Here is a 25,040-nt window from a genome sequence, read left to right as displayed (position 1 = left end):
TTGCAGAAATTTATAGTGGATCACACTAGAAGCTGACCACTATATAGTAACCATGGTATTATTTTGATGTGTCTCCTGTTGTCGTAGAGGATCCACTTTTCATTACAAGTGGCGATCTGATTAAAAAAATGATCGTTTTGGTTGCGTAAATTCAAAGAAGAACAGACCCTAAAACCTGACAATTTCTTTCGATCGATCAAATAATCTGCCACCAACATTTCCACCATGGAAGCTGACGCCCAGTTCTTCCGCCATACCACGCACCGTTTGTGATGAGTCAGTCTCCTCTAGGGTCCTCATAGGTTAGGTTAGGTCCAAAGTGAGTGGGTCTATTCGACCCTCCACTGCAAGGGTTTATTGCAGTGGAAGCCGATTAGTTTATATGGTGTATATTTCCGCTTGAAATACAGTCGCAGAGGTTCGTAGGCAGGTTGATATATCTCTGTCCTGGGTATGCGACTGACAACACCTGCACCAGAACCGGAAGGTGTTTTTGATCCATCTGTGAACCAACAACTATCTGCTCTCAATATTTCCTTCTGCCGGAGGATCCAGTCCTCTCTACTCAGGAACAGTAAGGATCTCATATCCTCTTCCTGGAGTAGGTCGACCACTTTAGGGCTCATCTTCAAAAGTAAAATCACCATAACGAAATTTCGCAAACCAACGTCGAACACTACGTTTATTAAAACTATCTTTACCAAATGCCTGGTTAATTTGTTATTCTGTTTCGACAGCGCTTTGGTTCAATCGAATTCGTAGAGAAAAATTGGCCGAAAATTGCTATAATATAGTAATAAGCTGAAAAGAGGCAAAACAATAGAATAAATATTCGACAAAAGATTCGAAAAATTTACCGAATGGATGCAGGATATAAATTTGAAAATTTTTAGAAAAGAAATTTGCTTATTTCATACCATGGATCCGTCATAGTTTTCGGAAAGTGAAAAATTTATAATTTTGAGTCGGCAAAAACACAATTTTTTCTTTCACAATCACAACAGTATCTAAAAAAGTAAATTACCCTCCCAATTACTTCATGGCTGTTCTCAAATACTGAAGAATTTCGAGGGCGTTCAGTTCGTGACAAAATGATCGTTCCATAATTCTCTTAGCCAATTTCGACTAATTTGAAGAAACGATCAAAAAACGGAAGCTCTCGTAAGAAGGTGAAATAAATTCAACATTGAAAAATATAGTCGTATGGATGTTATAATTGAATTGTAGGTTCATAATCACAATCGTTTGAACGATGACGGTTTTGCAATAATAAACAGTGTCACTAGTAATAATCTCGACAATTAGGTCATTATTAATAACAGTATCAGACCGTTACTTCCTCACAATTTCATAAGTTATTAGATTTCTTAAGTTTTATGAGCACAAGTGAACGACTATTATTAATATAAGTAGTCGATAATATTACAATATTATAAATTAGATTCATAGAGCGCACATCCGCAAGTCCATGCAACATTTTTGGGGAGTCGTTTGAATTCCTTCAAAAATTCCACACCTATAATTTACGTTATTTTGACAAACAAAGCTAAGATGTTCTCCATATTCTTCGGACACCTCCTCTCTTCTTAATGGCGAAAATGCAGGACTTTAAATGTTTCCAATCAAGCGTCTGTCTTACAAAAAAAAATATATTTAGATAAATATTTAGACACTAATTTGTTTACCTTTTTCCCATTCAGTACTTTCAATTTTGCGTAGTTTAGATGCAAATATTCGTAGACAATTCCGAACAAATTTTCTTCCTTCAAGTTGGAGCCACAATCCTTTATCAATGCCAGTAAATAAGTACGATGATTGATATTACATTAGACAATTTCACGCATATTTTGCATATAGTATGATTTTCAAATCGATTCATTTTTTAAACAAAGAATTTTGTTGGTATTACTGGGTGTGCAATATTCTTTATTGCAACAAAACACAAGTTTTTTTATGTTTTGAACTGTCAAAATACAATGATCACAGCCTCCTATGATTGATGCTGATGCTGGTTATGAATTCCATACCATTAAAGCGCGCATAACCCACATTAATAAAAACGCAAAAAAAAACAATTTTCTACCACTTGTCGCAACTCAAAACTTATGTAAAATTGAAGAATATAATTGTATTTCCATGCACCTACAATGAGTATAAATTACCAATTTGAAGGCCTAAATAATTGCTGCCAAACTATGACGCGCTGTAAATCTGTATATGCAGCTTCCCGAAAAACCTCTGAAATTATAATTTTCTACCACTTGTAGTAAGCTCAAGTGACTATAAACTGAAAAAATATTACATTTTTTGTCCCTAAATGGCACTTTTGAGCTACTACAATCAGTAGAAATCAACAGTTTATTTGCTAAGAGTCCATGTAATCTGTTCCTGTAGGTATATCTATAAAACTACTATTTTTTCATTTTCTACCACTTGTAGTATCCCGTAGTGAATGAAAAATCGAAGAATATAATATATTTCCTTATTAAATTGCATCCGTGTACCTACAATGAGTAGAAAACAATGACTTGATGAAGAAAATAATTTGCATTGTTGAGAGTGGAAAAATAAATTTTAAAAATATTTCATTTTCCATCACAATTTGGTGTGGAGTTTTCTTACAGAATACCACGCGAGGCCAAATTAATATCCGAAAATTTTTTTCTTGCTCATGAATCGTCTGCGACGATACTGAGGTAGAGAAATAATTTCAAATTGTGCATGTGAAAATTTTGGAAACATGAGACCAGTTCGAGCTGAGAGGATTTTTCATCAGTTCTTGTACGAGTTTCATAAATTCAGATACTAATTGACAGAACAGGAATCTTTTCTAATCAAACGCCGTACCAAAAAATGGACTTCATTTTCGAAAAAGTGACTTCTATTTGCAATGGTGATGGATTTCGGTGTTGCTTTCGTAAAATTACCTTTTTATATAAAAAAATAATTATATATGTTAGGTATCACTAATACATTAAAACACTTCACTCTGAACAACTAATATATTCCCCAAATAATGTTCGACACAACAAACGTATTCTACTCTAGTCTACTCAATAATGAATATCTCCCGATAAACAGCTGCTTCCATGAATCATCCTCATTACGCATAACTGGACTATCGATATATAGGGCGGTTGCTCCTAACACGGCCATCCTAATTTTTGTTCGCCCTCAAGCAATTCGAAAAATCTAAAATGAAAAAAAAATATTTAATATTTTTTGTAAGTAGAACAACATATCAATCAATCCAAGTTTCGACACTTGGATTATATATCTGCGTCAATATATATCCAATATATATCCAACAACCGGCCTTTGTACCGGAAGTGGCTTCAATTTATTCAGCTATAGGCCTTGATACCTAAAACCGTCTACTATAGGCCTTGATACCTAAAGTAATCTATTCAGCTATAGGCCTTGATACCTAAAGCCGTCTACTATAGGCCTTGATACCTAAAGTAATCTATTCAGCTATAGGCCTTGATACCTAAAGCCGTCTACTATACCTAAAGTATTCTATTCAGCTATAGGCTTTGATACCTAAAGCCGTCTACTATAGGCCTTGATACCTAAAGTAATATATTCAGCTATAGGCCTTGATACCTAAAGTAATCTATTCAGCTATAGGCCTTGAAAACCGCCTACTATACCTAAAGTAATCTATTCAGCTATAGGCCTTGATACCTAAAGCCGTCTACTATACCTAAAGTATTCTATTCAGCTATAGGCCTTGATACCTAAAGCCGTCTATGGACACGGAACATATAACTTGATGTCTTCTACACCATATACTCCTACATAGGGAGCTCCTTTGCTGGTCCTGGTTGCATGGATATCCTCTTTCACCTCGTAACGATCATGAGGAAGAACTTTGACAATTCTAAAAGAACCTTTATATTTTTCCAACAACTTCTTGCTTTGGTTATAATTAGCAGGTAAACTTGAAACTCTAAGTAAGACCAAGTCTCCGATTTCAAAAGTGTGAGCTGGTCTTCTTTTTCTATCGAATACTTCTTTTTGTCTCTCTTCATTTCTTTCCAATTTATTTTCTGCTTGCTTTCGCAATTCAGTGACATCTATAGACTCATTGTCATAATCAATGTATCGGTCAGCCTGACTTCTCAAGTTTATAGTTGTTTTTACGGAAATTTTCCATCTTCTCTGTTGATAAAATTTTATTACGTAAATAAGAGCCCAAGTTATTCAAATCTCTGATATTTGCTGCCTCGGCCGCTGAAATAATATTTTTATCTCCGATTGCTCCCAAAACTAACGAAATTTTATCCTCATCTGAAAAATTCAGCTTCAGGCTATCAATTCTAGCTGAATGTTGAAAGAAAAATTCATATAAGGAACATCCGTGTGTCGGTTTATGATTTGCTACTTCCATGAACAGTGTATGCATATCCCTTTTTGAATGGAAAGTTTCTAATAATTTGATTTTCCAATTCTCCCAAATATAAGATGGCCAATTTCTATCATTCACAACTAAACTTTCATACCAAATTTTAGCAGTGCGTCGTAATTTACTTAATGTCTGTTGAATAGTTTGATATTCCGGCCATTCAAATAACTTCGCATGATGATCAATAATATCAATCCAACTGTTTACATTGTCTATTAACGGGTTAAATTCTGGTATAACATTCGATGCACTGATAACTGTGTCACTAGACAAAGGAATTGGAAAACGACTCACCCCTACTCTGCTAGAATTATGCTTGGTTCTTTTTGTCTTACGTTTCCGTTGTCTTTTATCAGTGTTTGATGAGCTAGATGAATCTGTAGAACTCGAAGAACTTGATGAACTCGAAGAACTGCTAGGAGAATGTCTTCTTCGCTTTCCCATGTTGCTGACGTGAGATACAACCACTTCTGATGTTAGGTATCACTAATACATTAAAACACTTCACTCTGACAACTAATATATTCCCCAAATAATGTTCGACACAACAAACGTATTCTACTCTAGTCTACTCAATAATGAATATCTCCCGATAAACAGCTGCTTCCATGAATCATCCTCATTACGCATAACTGGACTATCGATATATAGGGCGGTTGCTCCTAACATATATTTTGTCATGCCGTACAAATTGATTGGTAAATGGGGCGTTAAATATAGCATAAATGATCTTATCGTTTTTTGAATTCGGAAATTTTTATGACATGACATAATGAATGACAGGGCAAGCTAAATAAAACCGTTTAATTGAGAGTGTGTACCTTTCTGTTCATTGTAAATAAAGTTATATATTTCATATGAATATTTCTTGTATGAATCATTGTAGTTTATTGGAAAAGAACTGTACGTAACTTGTGGTCAATTATAATTAAATTATTTTTCCTTTCCTTATAAAAAGCGGCTGTAATCACATCCAGTGACTACAGCCGCTTGAAAAAGCTCTCTTTGAAGTTATATATTCCATATGAATATTTCTTGTATGAATCATTGTAGTTTATTGGAAATAAGCTGTACGTAACTTGTGATCAATTATAATAAAATTATTTTTCCTTTCCTTATTAAAAGCGGCTGTAATCACATCCAGTGACTACAGCCGCTTGAAAAACCTCTCTTTAAAGTTATATATTTCATATGAATATTTCTTGTATGAATCATTGTAGTTTATTGGAAATAAGCTGTACGTAACTTGTGATCAATTATAATAAAATTATTTTTTCTTTCCTTATAAAAAGCGGCTGTAATCACATCCAGTGACTACAGCCGCTTGAAAAAGCTCTCTTTAAAGTTATATATTTCATATGAATATTTCTTGTATGAATCATTGTAGTTTATTGGAAATAAGCTGTACGTAACTTGTGATCAATTATAATAAAATTATTTTTCCTTTCCTTATAAAAAGCGGCTGTAATCACATCCAGTGACTACAGCCGCTTGAAAAAGCTCTCTTTAAAGTTATATATTCCATATGAATATTTCTTGCATGAATCATTGTAGTTTATTGGAAATAAGCTGTACGTAACTTGTGATCAATTATAATAAAGTTATTTTTCCTTTCCTTATAAAAAGCGGCTGTAAACACATCCAGTGACTACAGCCGCTTGAAGAAGCCCTCTTTAAAGTTATATATTTCATATGAATATTTCTTGTATGAATCATTTTAGTCTATTGGAAATAAGCTGTACGTAACTTGTGATCAATTATAATAAAATTATTTTTCCTTTCCTTATAAAAAGCGGCTGTAATCACATCTAGTGACTACAGCCGCTTGAAAAACCTCTCTTTAAAGTTATATATTTCATATGAATCATTGTAGTTTATTGGAAATAAGCTGTACGTAACTTGTGATCAATTATAATAAAATCATTTTTCCTTTCCTTATAAAAAGCGGCTGTAATCACATCCAGTGACTACAGCCGCTTGAAAAAGCTCTCTTTAAAGTTATATATTTCATATGAATATTTCTTGTATGAATCATTGTAGTTTATTGGAAATAAGCTGTACGTAACTTGTGATCAATTATAATAAAATTATTTTTCCTTTCCTTATAAAAAGCGGCTGTAATCACATCCAGTGACTACAGCCGCTTGAAAAAGCTCTCTTTAAAGTTATATATTTCATATGAATATTTCTTGCATGAATCATTGTAGTTTATTGGAAATAAGCTGTACGTAACTTGTGATCAATTATAATAAAGTTATTTTTCCTTTCCTTATAAAAAGCGGCTGTAAACACATCCAGTGACTACAGCCGCTTGAAAAAGCTCTCTTTAAAGTTATATATTTCATATGAATATTTCTTGTATGAATCATTGTAGTTTATTGGAAATAAGCTGTACGTAACTTGTGATCAATTATAATAAAATTATTTTTCCTTTCCTTATAAAAAGCGGCTGTAATCACATCCAGTGACTACAGCCGCTTGAAAAAGCTCTCTTTAAAGTTATATATTCCATATGAATATTTCTTGCATGAATCATTGTAGTTTATTGGAAATAAGCTGTACGTAACTTGTGATCAATTATAATAAAGTTATTTTTCCTTTCCTTATAAAAAGCGGCTGTAAACACATCCAGTGACTACAGCCGCTTGAAGAAGCTCTCTTTAAAGTTATATATTTCATATGAATATTTCTTGTATGAATCATTTTAGTCTATTGGAAATAAGCTGTACGTAACTTGTGATCAATTATAATAAAATTATTTTTTTTCTTATAAAAATCGGCTGTAGTCACATTCAGTGGAGGTATAAATAATTGAATATTACTGGAGTTTTATCCCAACACCAAACCGTTATTTTTAAAATCTCAACACGTGTTTCATTTAGCAAGTGGTCATCTTCAAGAGTTTAATCTTCCTTTTGAAGATGATCACTTGGTGATTGAAACACGTGTCGAGGTGTTAAAAATAACGGTTTGGTGTAAGGATAAAACTCAATTATATTTATTACTACAGCAAGGGTTCCAAACAGTGCATTACAAGTATAATTGGTTATAATATTTGGGAACTGGTTGTTTTTGTCTATTTTTCTATCTCTACGAAATTTTATTAGGAAAGATCTCAGTTGTAATTAATGTTTCAATTTTTAAAAGCCGAACATTTGTTAAATTACGTCCCGATTGGGCTAATGTTTTCACTTTTCCAAAATTTTCTGTGTGCACCACCTACAACTGAGGACATAGAACTGAAATTCATTTTCTACATCAGGACTACAATTGTACAATTGTAAATTTCGTATGAATCTTCAAATTCTTTGGAAATACAGCCAATGTTACTTGCTAGTAATGTAACTTTCTGTTTCTGTTTATGGACATAGTTAATATACTGTTGAAGCGACGGTACTGAAAGTTACTCAAACATCAAGTTTTTTTTTGTGATTCTTTCTCAACATTCGTCTGTGTTAAATGTCAGATGTGTTTAAATATTAATTACCATCAATACGAAAATTATGTGTCAGGGATGTAACAAGACGTAATATCGGGGAAGCAATCAGAAAAATCGTATGTGTTATGCAAGTTATTGCCGAGTTCCATATTTGATTTACGTATAGTGTTTATTATGATAGGTAATGGTTTTTTCATACGATTACTTCAGAGATGCATTTCGGCGAAAATTATGAATGAGCACAGTTAAATTGTCGTAACGAATTGATTCTTTGAAAATGTTTGTTGTAATAATAATAATGATAATGATAATACACTCGATAAAATATAAACGTAACCTCTCTATTACCTGGATCAATTACCAGAAGGCATTTGATACAATTTCGCATGAGCTCATCTTGCATTTGCTCAGATGCCTTGCGGTACCCGACAAAATAGTGAGATGCATTGAACAACTGATACCACTTTGGTGAACTCGCTTCACCATAACATCTAGTCAAGCAAGAGTCCAAACAGGGTGGATCACTTTCAGAAGGGGTGTATTTCTGGCTGATTCCCTCAGTCCCCTTCCCTTCTGCATCTCACTATTGCCATTATCCGTTGCGCTCAGAAATACTTGAGGGTATAACTGTGGCACTCCCGGAAACCGGAAGCGCAAGGTCACCCATTTGTTTTATATGGATGATCTTAAACTTTTTGCCTCTGGAGAGAAGGATCTCCATCAGTCCTTGAGGGTAGTGGAAGAGTACACGCATGCTATCGGTATGAAATTTGGGATACACAAATGTGCAATGGTTCATCTCAAAAGAGGACGATGCGGGGACTACGGAGAGGATGTGCAGCTCGTAGATGGAAGCATCCTACACCATCTGAATGTCGGAGATACGTATACTTACCTCGAGGTGGAACAACGCCACTCACAAGAGGTAACAGCAGTGAAAAACTCTCTCCGCGGCAAGTATCAGCACAAACTTCAACAGATCTAACTTGCTATCAGCATGTCCAGCATATGCGGTCTCGGCCTATATCCATCGACATAACGCGGCCCTAAGAGTGCTATATTACTATCTACGGCACGGTATTGACGAGACACCGGTGTTGCCCTACGCTCCGGGGGATATTGAATCCGTTGTGGGGAACGAGAAGTGCCGAATTTATTGGAACTATTCGTTCCCTACCCTCAGACTCATACAAGCTAATAAGCCTTCTGTAGTCCTTCTCGACCACCAGAGCAAAACGATACTTGTCGTGGAGTTTTCAGCTCCTGGCGAGACAAATATCGTCAGAAAAGCGAAGGCAGAAATCTTAGCCGCACAGATGCAGAAGGCTGTCATTCTTTACTCACTGCGCTTGCTCAGGGCACATGATTATCGGACCCAATGATCACTTACCCCACGGTGTGGGGATTGGTTATTGGTTGATAATTCTGGCGCGCCCTCCCGAATGTGTCAGGGCTTCGGGGGATAGGGCCTGACCAGCGCATACTTCGGTAAAAATAATAATAATAATAATATTTATTTTCCCACAAGACACATAAAATGTATAGGAATGGTCAGTATATAATGCAAGAACACTAAAACAGAGTACCGTCATTTAAGAATAAAAATATATAAAAGTCAACATAAAATACATATAGACACATACACTTACACTTATTTAAATATATGATATAACTAACTATTAAAATATTCTTCCAACGACTAGAAACATTTTTCAGTCAGGAATTGTTTGGGGGAGCTACTGAATTTTTTCTAATATTTGGCTTCTTTTATGTTTTAAAGTAAATGATTGTAAATAGACAGATCCATAATTGTAAGTGCATTGTCAGAGACCTTATATTTTGTGAATGGAATGTGGTATTTACGTGTATTTACGAAGTGAAAATCTCCCGTCAAAACAAATTTCTGTCTATTTTTGAAAATAAAGACGGAGGGTCACAATTCCAAAATGTTTACAAAGGTCCCTACAGGAATATGTACTAGGAACTCTAGCTATTATTCTCACTATTCGTTTTTGTATAGGTGACCTCCACGGTCACCAGATTTGTCGATGTTTTATTTCTTTTGGTGAAGACACCTGAAAAGTAAAATCTATAGTGACATTTTGGAAATATAATTGAAAACAAATGCCGACGAATGACCCCATGTCATTTGAAAACTATGGAGTGATTATCGCATTGCTTGGTGGTGTGACTGATTTAGTCAAAAATGCCGGAAAAATCATCTTTCAAATAAAAATCGACAAATCTTCGCGTTTTTCAAAATTGTTGATGCCGTTCTTGTTGTCTGTAGTATACCTCGCAATAGTTGTTATTAAAAGAATTCATTAAATTGAAAGTGGTGTATTTTCAGGAGAGAATAATTTTTGGAAAAAATTTCAAAAACGTAACGTTATATAAATGAATTTTATAAAAAAACTTTTCTCTATTCAGTTTATATTCCAAACATACGTTATGGAATCAAATCAGATATCAATCACAGGATTGCTACACAGTGGAAGACCTCCATGAAGCAAGAGCCGAATCGATCCCTCTACAAAACCCTTCATCATTCGCAAGGATCCATTGCAGCTTGAGAAATGGTTCTGATACAGATTCTGTGAATCATGTTTTTCCTTACTAATCAGTTTTCCTGAAAATATTGAGAAAAATATTAGATTAGATAATTTAGGAAACGTTTGCTTCATGAATAGCATTTTACAAGTATTGTTCATAACAAAGAACTTCAAGAACGAGGTCTTATTGATGAATGGAAACGAGAATGTTTCCTACTTATTCACCAAACTCAGACAATGTTCATGCAGTTGCAGTTGCGTTAGAATGTATCATCTTTCCTCCCAACCGATTTCCTGGAGTCTTTGAAGTCCACTAAATACTCGTTAGGATAAGTGGATTGTTCCGAATTCTTGGGGTTCTTGTTGAATACTCTTCGTGAACAAAAATAAAGCAGAGTATTAAATATTATTTGCATAAGAATGAATTTCATAACCTAGTCTGGGCTGAAACATGGGAAGACATATATAAAAAGGAAGATGTAGAAGACCTCGCAACCCAATTTATTACTAAACTGAAAACAATGATCGAAATGAGCACAGAAAAAATGCGAATCAAACGAAGTCAAATTAAACGGAAAGAATGGATAACTAATGGTCTAATAAATTCTATAAATACAAAAAACAAGTTATATGAACAATCGCGCATTGACCCATACAACGACGGTTTGAGAAATCAATATAAACGATACCGCAATAAACTCAATGAGGTGATAAGAAAAACCAAAGAAAAATTTTACATAAATAAAATCAACAAACTAAAGAATAACTCAACCAAACTTTGGCAAGTTGTAAAAATGATAGATAAACCAACAAACCTAAATAAAATAAAAAATATCAAAACTAATGATGGAATACATCTAACCAATGATAAGGAAATTGCTGAATATTTTTTATCACACTACTCAAGCATTGGAGCAAAGTTGGTCGGATCCATCAGTCAGCAAGAAACCAAAATTGTAGAGAAAATAATATCCAACTCATTCTTCTTAGAAGACACCAATGAACATGAAGTTAAAAATGTAATTAATAATCTGAATAAAGGTAAATCACCAGGTCTTGATAACATCAGGTCTGAAACTCTTATAGAATTCGTCGATTACCTAGCTAAATCAATTACCCATATTATAAATAGAGCCATGAACACCGGTAGTTTTCCAGAAACCTTTAAAACTTCGATAATCAAACCAATATTTAAATCCGGTAATAAAAATGAGGTATTTAAGTTTCGTCCCATATCATTAAGCAGTCATATAGCTAAAATATTTGAGAAAATATCGAAAGTAAGAATAGATAAATATTTGAAGAAATATAAAATACTCTCTGAGAATCAATACGGATTCCGAGAGGCCAGTTCAACACAAGATGCAATGATTCACCTAATGAGATAAATTTACGATTCGATGGATAATGGTAAACCATGTCTTTGTGTTTTTGTCGATCTGGCCAAAGCTTTTGATACGGTTTCACATAAGAAATTAATAAAGGTAATGGAAAACATCGGTTTCAGAGGGACATCGCTGAAATTATTTGAAAGCTATCTCTCTGATAGGAAACAGTGCGTCAAAATAAATGAAACACATAGTTCTTACCGTGCCATAGAATATGGAGTCCCCCAAGGAACGGTATTGGGGCCTCTCCTATTTAATATCTACTTGAATGATTTGTTTAGGGTCAATTCAGAAGGTACCATTATTAGTTTCGCTGATGACACAGCCGTACTATATCGCGCTGAAACTTGGAATGAATTGAAGGACAAGGTTGAGGGAGATTTTATAAAAATTGTCAGTTGGTTTAAGAGCAGGTTGCTGACAATTAACACAAAAAAAACTCACTTTGTACCTTTCTCTTATTTCAACAACAACTTGCCAAATTATACCTCGTTGGAAATCGATAATGACAATGACACAATGACTATAAATATGAAAGAACATATAAAATATCTTGGCATAATAATAAATAAAAATGTAAGTTTTTCAAAAAGATTTTTGACATAGCACAGCTACGAACATTATATTTCATTCTAGGACAGTCCCATATCAACTATGGAATAATTGTGTGGGGAGGTATTACTGATAATCATCTCAGGGTTATAAATGTCACTCAAAAATTTCTCATTAAAATTATTTTCAATAGAGATTATACCTATCCGTCTGAAATACTTTTCGCAGAATCTAAATTTTTTACATGTAGACATCTATATTTTCAAAGTCTCGCTATGTATCATAGGAAATATGAAACAAAATTATTGTCTGTGGATCAGTTGCACGATACCAGATTCAAGCACAAAACCTCAAGAATTCCTAAAGTGAGTACATCTTGAAGTCAAAGATTCCTCACATACTTGTGCCCTATTGCCTATGCAGAAGTTCCATTCGAAATTAAGTCTATTACAAGTGATAACAGATTTAAAAAAGAACTGAAATTATGGCTAACGAATATAACAATAGGTAAGATAAATGAAATATTGGAACGAAAAAAAATGAAGTAGTGATACAGAAATAAAAATCACATGTTCTCACAAAAAATAATGTAAATATTTAAAGTATAAATGGAAATAATTTCACAAGTCATGATATGCAACAGCTTCATACTTATATTTGATCTTTTATTCATATGTTCTAATCCACATCTGTCATTATTGTTCACCATATTCTGTACTGTCGCAATCTTTCTGAACAAGGACTTACCTTATAGAATAGACAGCGACTCTACAGAAGTGCAGTGAACAAGGACCATATTAAGAACAGAACAGTGAATGAAATACAAGATATATGACTTTCATTTGCTATACGTATATGGTGTATGAATGATGAATGTTATGACCGATAGTTTAGTTTGTAATGTTTGTTCACTGATTCATGTTCATGATATTTTTATTTATTTTCCCTTTCAATTGACATCACACACAAAACGTGTCAACTTAATTTATTGTTTCATTTTAATTTCTTCATTTTTTTGTCATACACAAGCTCTATGAGCTTCAGTAGCTTGCCATGTTTATTTCTGCATTTTTTTTGTTTATATGTAAATGTATTCAATCTTGTGAGATAAACATTATTATTATTATTATTATTATTATATCCATTACGTCTGTACGGAAAATTTCGAAGAAAAATAAATTCAAGCCTTTTCGAGAATCAATACTCCTGACTGCTCTGGATTGAATGATTCCGTACAGTATCGTCTTGTGTTTGTAAATCTTTTGCTGGAAAAATCCTCATTCATTTACTTTGTAGTAAATGTTCAAGACGTAGCAGAAACGTATGTGATTTTCTGAAACTTCAACTAGCGTTTCCTAATATGACTGATAACCAGTCCATGCAAAGCTTGTTGTTAAATCATCTGAAAATGGAACTTTCAACGGGTGATAATCAACTATATTGCCAAACATGCGCCAAATTGACTATTAAAAGGCAACAAGTACATCTGAGGCACCAGTCAATCTAATAATAACACTGATGATCTTCAAACATTGCTCAACCTCTAATAGAAGCACCAAACTCTTACAAAGGTTCGAAATTGATGAACACTTCAATCTAGCAGACCACTGTTATAATTTTCAGGCAGTCATTGTTCACTGTAGTTCTGGCGTTGAATCTGGTCATTGTTACGCCTTGGCCAAAGACGAAATGGACTGGTTTAAGTTTGACGATAGTCGTGTCACTAAGTGTTCTGAGGATGTTTCGAATTCGTTGGAGCCTCTAAAAACACCCTACATTTTGTTTTATGAAAGAGAGGACATTGGCAGATCAAGATCTTCAGATGTTGTGGTGCTGCAGGTTTTTCCGGGGTATCCTGCAGCTGAAAAAGCAAATACGCCATTGGAATCAGTGAAGTCGCCCCGGAGCGCTAATTAATTTTTGTTGTTTCATAATTTTGTATTACTTTTATCTTCAATATATTTGTAACTATCAAATATCCGTAAATGAAAGAAGTGAAATTTGACTTACACGGAACACTGTCATCCTCACTGGTAGACATCCGATGTTTCGCCGTAAAACACTTGCCTTATCAGCTCTTCAGGAAGATTCCCAATTTTCTTTGTATTAAGATAGAGAAGTAGTAAGTCAAAACCCTTCTTTCCCGAAAAAGAATTTATTATGTCAGAATATAGCCCTAATAGTGTAAAGGAACTGCAGCAAATTTGGAATACTGGATTGTTTTGTGGGAATAAGTAGAGAAGAAAATGGCGTAGCCCAATGAAAAATACATCAAAAGGTTAGAAAATTATTAAACTTCAATAATAGAAAGAATAAAACAAAAAAGAAAATTAGGAACATCATCAAAATTTTAATCAACCTAAAAAACTCCAAAAGCTTCATTTGACTTATGGTGCAGATAATTTGGAATGTATTATTCCAAATTATGATCACCTTTTAATCTTTGACTTTGCTTACACTTTTCCTTTCTATCTAATAAATTTCTTATTTTTGTAACAGTTTTATAGTTTTCAGTTCTCTTGGTAATAATTTTTATAACAAAATAGCTTACACTAAAATAATTATTGAGTAATAATCAGTCACAATAATAACATATGGAGTATCCCAAATTATATTCACTTTCGGTATTCCAAATTAACAACATGACATCCCAACCTAAAATTTCATATCACATTTTTAATTTCAGAGATATCAACAAAATAAAAGTAAAACCATTAACTAAAAAGGTCGCTTATTAGTTTAAATAATAACAACAAAGATTTTATGTATCATAGTAAATGATTATCAATGATTTCTTTTTTACCGAAAAAAGTTTGAAATTTGACGTTTCGCTTCTACGAGGCTGGCAGCCGGAATGTCAAGATGGCGGCCGGTTTTTAGAGCTCATTAGCTCCGTATGGCGTATTACGATAAGTTTACAAGAAGAAAACACAGATGGCACTTATAATTATTAGGTATTCAAGGTATTCCAACTTACCTGCAGTATTCCAAATCTGCTGCAGTTCCTCTATTGTATACCATTCATGAATTTTAATCGAATAATTAACAGGTCAATGATAACATATCAAAACGCTTAAAGGAACATCCACTCAGATATCTCGTTTTCGCTGTCATTTGAATTATATTGGTACAACTTACAAAATTTTTGTGCACTTACGAACATTCTGTTGGAACAGGACACAAGATTAAATTTAATGAAGCAAAAGAATCACATTCAGAAAAAATATGCCTCGAAGATTTTCTGTTAATATGATTGAAAAAATGAGAAACCTAAAATCCCGAATAATATAAACAAAAAACAGATATTGAAAATTTGAGTTACCTTTTGGAGACGTTGATATGCAAGTAAGTTATACACTGTAAGTGAAATACTGTTTAAATAATCCTTAAGATGAATTTATAATGATATTTTATGCTTCCAATGTCACTATTTGCATTTAATTTTGGACATGACATTATCAACGTCTAATTTGTTGAAAATTTGACACCATCAACATCTTTATTGTCAGGATTTGAATTATTTTATATACGTATTAATATTCAAGAACTGTATTCAGTTTACTTGTTAGTATCCTTTTTTTTTTAGTTTTTTTCATATTACTGGAATTTTGACGTCCTATTAAGTTTTAATCTCAAGACGATCAGACTAGTTGACCCTCATCGGTTTATTGGGTGAACCAACAGCCATCAGCCGCACGTCTCTACTAAAATAATCTTCATATTTATATGAATTTCCATACTCGGATGTCACTCAGCTAACCTTTGTGATAATTTCAGTAGATTTTTACAAGGTCAGCCCACGTTTATAGTTTCTTAGTTGATTGACTGTATTGTTGTTCAGATTCTTCTATGGTTTCCATTCAAAACATTCTTCTTATGCTTGCGGGTTCGGTAAGTGGCCTCTTAGTTTCACTGATGTACTCCATGGGCTGAAAAGTCTTGGATCTAGCACACAGATGGCGCATTCACCACTGTTTCAGTTCGTACTCATCTTCAAAAGAAAGCTGTTGTAATTTCATGATTTCTACTCATAAGTTTGTGAGTTGTTGTGCTAATAGTAACACTACTATTGTTATTTCCAAAACAATGGATCAAAAACAATTTCGTGTTTTAATTTTACATTGCTTCTTGATGGGAAAAAATACCGTTCAAGCGAAGTAATGGCTTGAAAAGTGTTATAAAGACTCCGCTCTATCAGAAACAATAATTGAACGTTGGTTTGCTAACTTGAAACGTGGTCGTAGAGACACCGATGATGCAGAACAAGAACTTCTTGATCATTATGAGCAGTGTTTGGCCTTGTTTAAACATAACAGACCGGAATTTTCGCGTCGATATGTGACAATGGATCCATCACTTCACTCTGGAATCGAAAACATCGTCATCTGAATAGAAAGCAACTGGTGAACCTTGTACAAAGCACAACAATCGGCTGCTAAGGTTATGGCTTCGGTATTTTGGGATAAGCATGGTGTAATATCCATCAACTATCTTGAGAAAGGAAATACCATCAACAGTGAATATTATATAGCGTTATTGGATCATTTGATGGCTGAAATTGCAAAGAAACGAAAGAAATGATATGGCAAAGAAAACATTTTTGTTTCATCAAAACAATGCACCATGTCACACGTCAATCAAAACAATGGCAAAACTACATGGATAGAACTTCGAATTGGTCCCACATCCACCATATTCCCCAGATTTGGTTCCCAGCGACTACTAGCTGTTCGCAGACCTCAGAAAAATACTCACCGGTAAAAAATTCCGCTCGAATGGAGAAGTTATAGCTGAAACTGAGGCCTGTGTTGAGGCAAACCATGAATCGTTCTACAAAAGTGGTATTGAAATATTAGAGCGGCGCCCGAATGATTGTGTGGTTCTTGATGAAGATTACGTTGGTGACTAAAGCCAAGTTTTAACAAAAAAATCGCCTTTTCTTCCTTGGGCCAGAATTTTTCAGCCCATGTTGGATTCGCCAAATTTGTATTGGTATCTTGACATTAAATGTTATTCTTATGCTTGCAGTTCCGGTAAGTGGCCTCCTAGTTTCACTGATGTAAGATTCGCCCAAATTACGAAATATATGACGCAATTTTCAAATTCGCTCGTTGTTATTGGTTTGTTTGGTTTTTTTAATGAAGTCGTAATTCCGCTACTGCGAAATATGGTCTCAGGCAGCTTTTGTTGTTGAATTCGGATCTGATTCTTCTGATCCTCTCCAATAATCCTTCTACTGTTTGTGACTGCTGTACCTCAATGTCGGTCCTATGCAGTTTATTGACTAGTGGAGTAATCATGCTACCGGAGTGTCATCTTGATGTGACTTGATTCTTTATTGGAGCTTTCCAACTTTTTCACTTGTTGGTCCTCTACTTTATGTCGTTTTGATATGTCAACCTATTTTGCTAGTGATTTAGTTTAACAATTTCTAAACTAAACGTATAATTTTCATTTCTTTTTTTGTTTGGTTGAACAGTATTCAATTATATTGAATCACAACTATAAAATTCATTAGCCGCTGAGTATTTACTGCATAAACCATAATATAATAAATTCTTGGATTGGATAATGATGACATTCATTCATTTCCATAACACACATGAGGTCATCCACTATCATTATTCTCATCTAACCTTTAAAAAAAACACATATACTTCTAGTAATTATGGATAAAAACAATGGCTACTAATGGTTATAATTTATTGAACAACTAGGACTATTAGGAAAGATTTGCTTGTTATTATTATGTAATCTCATACACCCTGAATGTGTAATTATGAATTATCTAGAACGACAATTAAAATGATTTTATAACGGTGTGTGTATGCAAACACTTAATAACAAGCGTGCATGATCAGTTTATTACTCGTCTGTATTTACAAGCTACTTGTTATACCGACACTTTCCATAGTTATAGTCTACTAGCCAACAGGTTTTTACCATTTACTTATAAACTAAATGTTCACTTCTCTGTAATGATATTCATGCATGGGTTGTTGAGAAGTTTGGAAATGTAAGTCAATTTAGATCAGTCTTGTGTAGCTCATTTTGATCATTCAGGTAATGTATCTACAGGGTGGGAAATTGAAAAAGAAGCACAAGGCATAACTGTCAGGGAATGAACTTGTAAAAATCTAGAAAAGGGAAGTTTGTCAGAGGGACACCAATCATTTTTCAATTGCAAATTGGATATTTTCTCCTCTTTTCAACGCATCATATTCGTTTTAACAGAAACTTCGATCATAGTAAAATCGACCAGTAAGTCTACTCCTACTTTCATTCATAAATTCACAAAGTTATCGGTGACCTCGAAACGAAGTGCGGAGCCAATTTCGTTCTTTTACCATAGGCGTGCTCTCATATAAAAACTTATTGAAGATTTTGTGGTAAGTTAGTTAAAACCAACTACAAAAAATGAAAGCAATAATAACAACAGCGAATAAACTAAACACAATACCAATTTCCGACCGTTTATTATAATTAATCCGATGCCCGTGGAACCGTAAGTACATATAAAAAATTGTTTCGAAACTATATATTATCAGTTTTGACTGTGACTTTTTGGCCGCCAATTGTCAGTTTTTCCAGATTTTCTAACAGCAAAAATTTCTCATGGATTCACCAATTTTTGATTTACGAGAAAATCGTTCGGGAAACTATGCAGGGTGTAACAAGTACGTTAAAATATTCATGTGACGTATTCCAGAAACAATTTTAAGAAAAAAAGTCTATATAAACTTGTCTCCGTGAATGCTTTGTTTCGGAGATACGTTAGAAAACGAATGATTTTTCGATAAAAATTTTATAAGAAAAAGTTGTTAATTTTAACGAGATTCACCACATTTTTTTTTTTTTGTAATGTTCTCAGCAGCTTCACTTAGCGCCCTGGGAGTTAAGTAATATGTATCGATATAAAAATTGTAAATATCTCGAAAATGATATCACCTCCAGCGTTGTTGAGAAAGGTTACTTATTTCACTTGGAAAAGGTGTGAGAATACGTTTTTTTCATGAAAAGTACCAAAAATTTACTGTAAAAAAAGTCAGGGCAATTTAAAATAAATAATTACAGCGTACGCAGCGCCCTCTAGATGTTACATAAAAACTAATACGAAATTATGATTTCCCACGGTAAAAAACCCCGGGTTCCAAATTTCGTGCAAATAACTCAGTTTTTGCAAAAGTTATTTTTATAAAACCAACAAAAAAATTCTACTTCAACACCCTGTATCTCCGAAACGAAGCATTTCCGGATACAAGGTTTTATAGACTCTTTTTTTTAATCGTCTCAGAAATACGTCAGTTGAATATTTTATCTTACTTATGTTACACCCTGTATACATATTTCAGCACAGTTTCATCAGCCAAATCAACTGAAGAGTGATCTTATAGGAGGCACATACTAACAGACATACATTTTAAAAGTAAATGTTTTGTAAATTGTGTTTGTTTCTCAACCAAATAATTCACACACGCACAGACAGACACATTGCTTATATACTCCTCATAATTAGAAAGCTTCCGCCATTGAAATCTTGCAGCCGTACCCGTGCCTTGACATTGACATTTACATAAAGACTCTATTACCTTTATTGACCATTTATTCCGAGTTTGACCAACTCTTCTCTGATAAGAGATGAAGATCTTATGTAACAGCCCGTTACGAAATCCATTTCATTTTAATATCACGAACAATTAAAAGACGATGATGGAATTATCGTAAAAGTTAATGCGTTCCATCATTCACCACAAAGCGTGATAAAGTTTTGAAATTCTTTATTCATTTCCTGAATAATTTGGTTTTCGAATAATATTTCATATTATGCAGATTATACTAACTGCTTACTGATTATTGCAATTTTTCTACTATTTACAAACCGGTTTGAATAAATCCGAACATTATCATTATACTCCTATAAATTGCGTTCTCTTAAGGACGTTTATGGAGTCAATGGGACACAAAGGCTACATACAATCTTTTTCAATGTCTCAAAATTAAGAATGACTTGGAAATAAATTTTTCGATACGACAATGTATTTAAACGGTGCCCTTCGTATGAAAGTACATGTCACATTCTGCTTTTCCAGCTCTCTGGTAGGTAACATATTCCTCCAAATATTCGAATTTTTCGAATATGTTTGCTATCAAAGCAGTTGTTAAGTTGTATGATATATTGAGAAATCGTAACTATAATTGAATGATTTATCAATTTTCCTCAAAAGAGGAGTGTTCATAATTCCCTTTGAAGGATTATACTATGCACCTTGTGGGTCAATCTCTGCCATACTGATGCTTTTGGTGAAAGTTAAAAACAACATTTTTTTCATTACCCCCTATCCCTGTCCGAACTTTTTCATTCTTCTAAAATACTATTCTTAGATTGCTGAGTATAGGAGTTGGAACTGCTTATATAATTACTCTTTCATGCATACAATTTTGCGGTTTTGTTTTGGTTTTATACTCATTCACCCTGTAGATGTTTGAAGAATTATGTGTTGTAGGGTGCATATATATGTCAGCAAATGTGAAAAAATCAAACCCGATACCCAAGCAAACCTGTATATACTGCAAAATAAATAAATAAAGTTTGAAAAAGAAACTAAAAAAACACGCTCTTAAAAAACATCGAACTAAAATGTTGAAAATAAATATAGTTTATAAAACTAAAAAACACGCTTTTAAAGAACATTGAACTAGAAAGTTAAAAATTTTTCAAAGTTCAAAACAATAACGACCGAAAAATACTAGTATTATTGTGAAAAAAGCGTGGGCGCTTTGTGCCATATTTTTTATATATCTAGCGCCCACGCTTTTTTCACAATAATACTAGTATTGTTTAATTTCACTAGTTCGGACTTCCATTGTCTAATATATAAAATGATTTGAAATCCCTGAAACAACTAAAAAAGAAGAATTAAAAATGAATAGCTGAAAATAACAATTATATTATTTTTATTTTCATTATAAAAAATATAATAAAAATAAAAATATCAAGAAATAAAAATAAAAATAACAAGTTGAGAGATTCCAAACTCCGTTCGTTCACGACGTTTCGATTGTTAGTATCTACAATCGTCTTCGGGTGATGACTGGACTGATTCCTTCGAAAGATGACTATTTATGGGTCGTTCGAGTACTTTCACTTATCCCCGCTTCCCATTTTTTCCGCTTCATTGGTTCATATGTTGCGTATCTCTACACTAGCTTGGCTGAATACGTTGTTAGACAACATGTATGCGGCTTCCTTGAATTTTCTCCTAAATCAATGTTCCTCTGTGTGTATGATTTCAGCTTGAGACCACTCGATGTTGTGTTGATGGGTCCAAACATGGTCTGCTATTCCTGATTTGCTGGTTTCCCCTCGCTCTGTGTGTTTCTTGTGCAATGCGAACATTCAATGGCCTCTTAGTTTCACCAATATAGGATTTTCCGCACTCACAGGGTATTTGGTAAATGCAATTCTTGGAATCGCAGTCCGCGTTTGGTGGCCTGATTTTTGTAAGGCTGCTACAGATAGTGTTACCGGATCTGAAGGAGGTTCTGATGTTGTATTGGGAACAAATTCTTCTTATCCTCTCCGATAATCCTCTGATGTAGGGAAGTGCAAGCACTGGTTGTGACGGCTTCTCTTCCTTGCGAGGCTCCTGCTGTCTTTCAGCCAAAGTCTTCTCTACCATCGCTTTGGAGCACCCATTCCGTTGAAGATCATTTATGATGATGTCTGGTTCCTTCTCGAAACCTTCCTTCGTATTACATAGCCCGAAAGCACGGTTTAATAGAGTCTTGATGATTCCTCTTTTGGTCGATTGATGGTGGTTGGATCTGTGGTTCAGATACTGTCCCGTGTGAGTGGGTTTTCGGTATAACGATGTTTTCCACTTGGTGTCGGTCCTCTTCACCAAAACTTCTAAGAATGGCAATTCGTTGTGGATTTCCTTCTCCATTGTGGAAGTGATGGAAGGTCTCATGCTGTTGATGTGTTTCAGGAAGGCGTCCAGTTCAGTATTCCCATGGTTCCAAATTATGAAGTTGTCGTCAACATATCTCAACCAGACTCGAGGTTTCTTTTGGGCTTCTTCAAAGGCCAGAATTTCAAACCACTCCATATATATGTTGGCTATGATTGGTGAGAGTGGCGATCCCATTGGCAGTCCCTCATCTTGAAAGCACGTGCTTGAAGATCCGCCAAGACATGGAGAATACCCACAACAGAAAGTGGGGGAAGTTAGTGAGGAAACAATGCCCAAATACAAACCGAAAACACCACAACTATGAAGCCGCCAACGTCATCAACATGAATTCCCGCCCGCTCACGGGAATAGAGGAATCCTTGTTGAGGAAAGGTCTAAATTTCGCCATTGCGCCAACATCTGTGCCCACTTTGGAGATAGTTACTGCAGTGAAATCCACCAGTTCCCTCATTGACCAGACCGAGGCAAAAGAATTCAGATGGAAAATCAGAGAGCAACTGGATCGAGAACCAGTTCCAACATCTAAAATCAGCAATGGAGAACGTAGAGCTCTGAACGTGAAAATTAATTTCGTAAGAGCACTGGAGGTGTCACAATGGATTGTTTACCTGTTTGGGTTTTGAAAAGTGGAAAAACACAGAAAATTTGCAAAAGTGAATGAAATATTTATTTGGGAAGATAAATGAATGCCTGCTACATACATTTTGAAGATTATTTAATGTGAATGTTGCCCGCGGCTACGCCGTAGGTGGTCCATCCGTGAACTCGAATTTTGATATACTTTTTCCAGCATTTCTGCCGATATCTCACCAATAGTAGGTGTAATGTTGTCATCCAAGGCTGTATCCCTACAAAAAATAGTCTAGTAGGGTCAAATCTCAAGATCTTGGCGGACAATGGACTACTCTAAAATGTGAAATCAATTGATCACAAAACTCGCCTCTCAATAGATTCAAGGTATGGCGTGCCGTGTGGCATGTGGCACCGTCCTGTTGAAACCTCATGTCAACCAATTCCAGTTTTTTCATTTTGAGAAAAAAAGTTGGTCATCATGGCACGGTACCTTGCTTCATTAACTAACGTTGCGATTTTCATCGTTTTCGAAGAAGTACCGTCCAATGATGCCGCCGGGCCACAAACCGCACCAAACAGTGCATCTTTTAGAATGAATTGGCAGCTTTTGATCTGCCTCTGGCTTCACAACAAATTTGGTAATTCTGTTTGTTGACGTACTTGTTGTGCCAAAAATGAACTTCGTCGCTGAAGGAATTTTTTTGACAGAAATATCGATCTTCATCCAACTTTCCTAATAAGGCTCACAAACGACGTTGTGGTACGTCATCTGGCATCAGTTCATGCACCAGCTGTATTTTGTATGGTTTCATACCGAGGTCCTTACGTAAAATCTTCAGGTGATCGAATAACACAATGCCAATTATTGACAACGGTGCAACGGTGAAACTGGTGCAAAATTTGGTCACAACAGCTTGAATATCCTGTTCGTGAGGTCGATATTATGATAACCATTAGAGCGTTATTCTTTTATTAGTCTCTTCATGGTGAAATAGCAAACCTTACTCAGTATTTTAGGCATCGCAATATGTTACGAATATTTTTTTAGCACTGAAAAAAATCGTACTAAAAAACCAAATAGCAAAAATATTGATGTGAAAAACTGAATCGTTCGAGTTTACTTTCCTGAATATTTCCAAAATTTTGAATTTTAAAAACGTATTGTTTTGTTTTCAGTTCCCGAATACGAATTGGTACCTATTCAACATGTGAGAAAAAGAAGTTTGACTGCCGAAGAATTAGAAAACGTGATAGAAGACGACGATCCAGATCCAAAAGCCAAAAAAGCGTATGACAATAGAAAACTAGATCCTGCAACCAACATAAAATTACGAGCATTCGGGAAGCCTTTCAATTTAACCCTGATACCTACAGAGGGGCTCTTCAAAAAAGGAAAGTTGAAAATATGGACTATTGAACCGAATGCAACAGCGCAACATGGCGTGGAATATATCGAATTACCTGAGGTGAGTGAGAAATATCAGCTTAGACACATTAAGTTGTATAAATAAAATGAACCAAACAAGATTGAAAGTTTTATCAAAAATATAACCACAAGAACTTAAAATTTTATCGATAAATTTTTTAACAAAACTTCGTTATTTAGCAATACCATGAGAGCGAACAGCATGATGAAACCGTGGAAAGAACATTTTCTGGCTTTCACTTCTCCATCTTCATAAAAAAAAATTGTGGGTAATTTCCAAAGTAAGGAAGGAATCAATCAAGGCTACACAATATGATACATGAAAGAGTTACGATATAAAATTTTACATGAGTAGATTTTTTCTCGTCCGTTTCATAAAGTCGTATCTCGTTATATTATCCAGATACCTGCTGATGAGGTAATAAGACATTCCGAAACTCCGAGGTCCGCCATTGAAAATGATAATGTTCCATATAAGTGAAATTTCATGTCGAACCTCTTTCATATATTGTATTCTGTAGTGTTCCTATGAGGTATCTAATTCAATTCCATAATGAATGTTTGGAATACAAACTGAATAGGAAAAATTATTTTCGTTTAATCGAATTTTCATATGGAAGTAGTTGTTTCAGCAGGGATTTTTCCTGCAGTTTGTGTCTAATTGCACGTTTTTTGTCCAATTGAGCTAAATGTATATATATTGAGATGATTTCCTGAAAAGTAAAACG

At 34.4% G+C, this 25,040-nt stretch overlaps 1 protein-coding gene across 4 annotated transcripts in view; it reads left to right on the top strand.

Moving 5' to 3' along the window:
• The window catches only part of sona (sol narae), a 214,974-nt gene that overhangs the window by 92,906 nt on the left and 97,028 nt on the right, over window positions 1–25,040 (top strand). For all 4 annotated transcript variants that reach the window (XM_074180559.1, XM_074180558.1, XM_074180561.1 and 1 more), the window contains one exon: window positions 24,063–24,352. In XM_074180559.1, the coding sequence (XP_074036660.1) occupies window positions 24,063–24,352 (290 nt within the window). The remainder of the gene's footprint in view (window positions 1–24,062; window positions 24,353–25,040) is intronic.

Source organism: Leptinotarsa decemlineata, unplaced genomic scaffold (genome assembly GCF_025532065.1).
Source record: "Leptinotarsa decemlineata unplaced genomic scaffold, Ldec_3_MD MMD2_tig00026299_RagTag_RagTag, whole genome shotgun sequence".
Classification (NCBI taxonomy): Eukaryota; Metazoa; Arthropoda; class Insecta; order Coleoptera; family Chrysomelidae; genus Leptinotarsa; species Leptinotarsa decemlineata.
The sequence above is the reverse complement of the archived record's forward strand: the minus strand, read 5'-3'. Positions and strand labels throughout refer to the sequence as shown.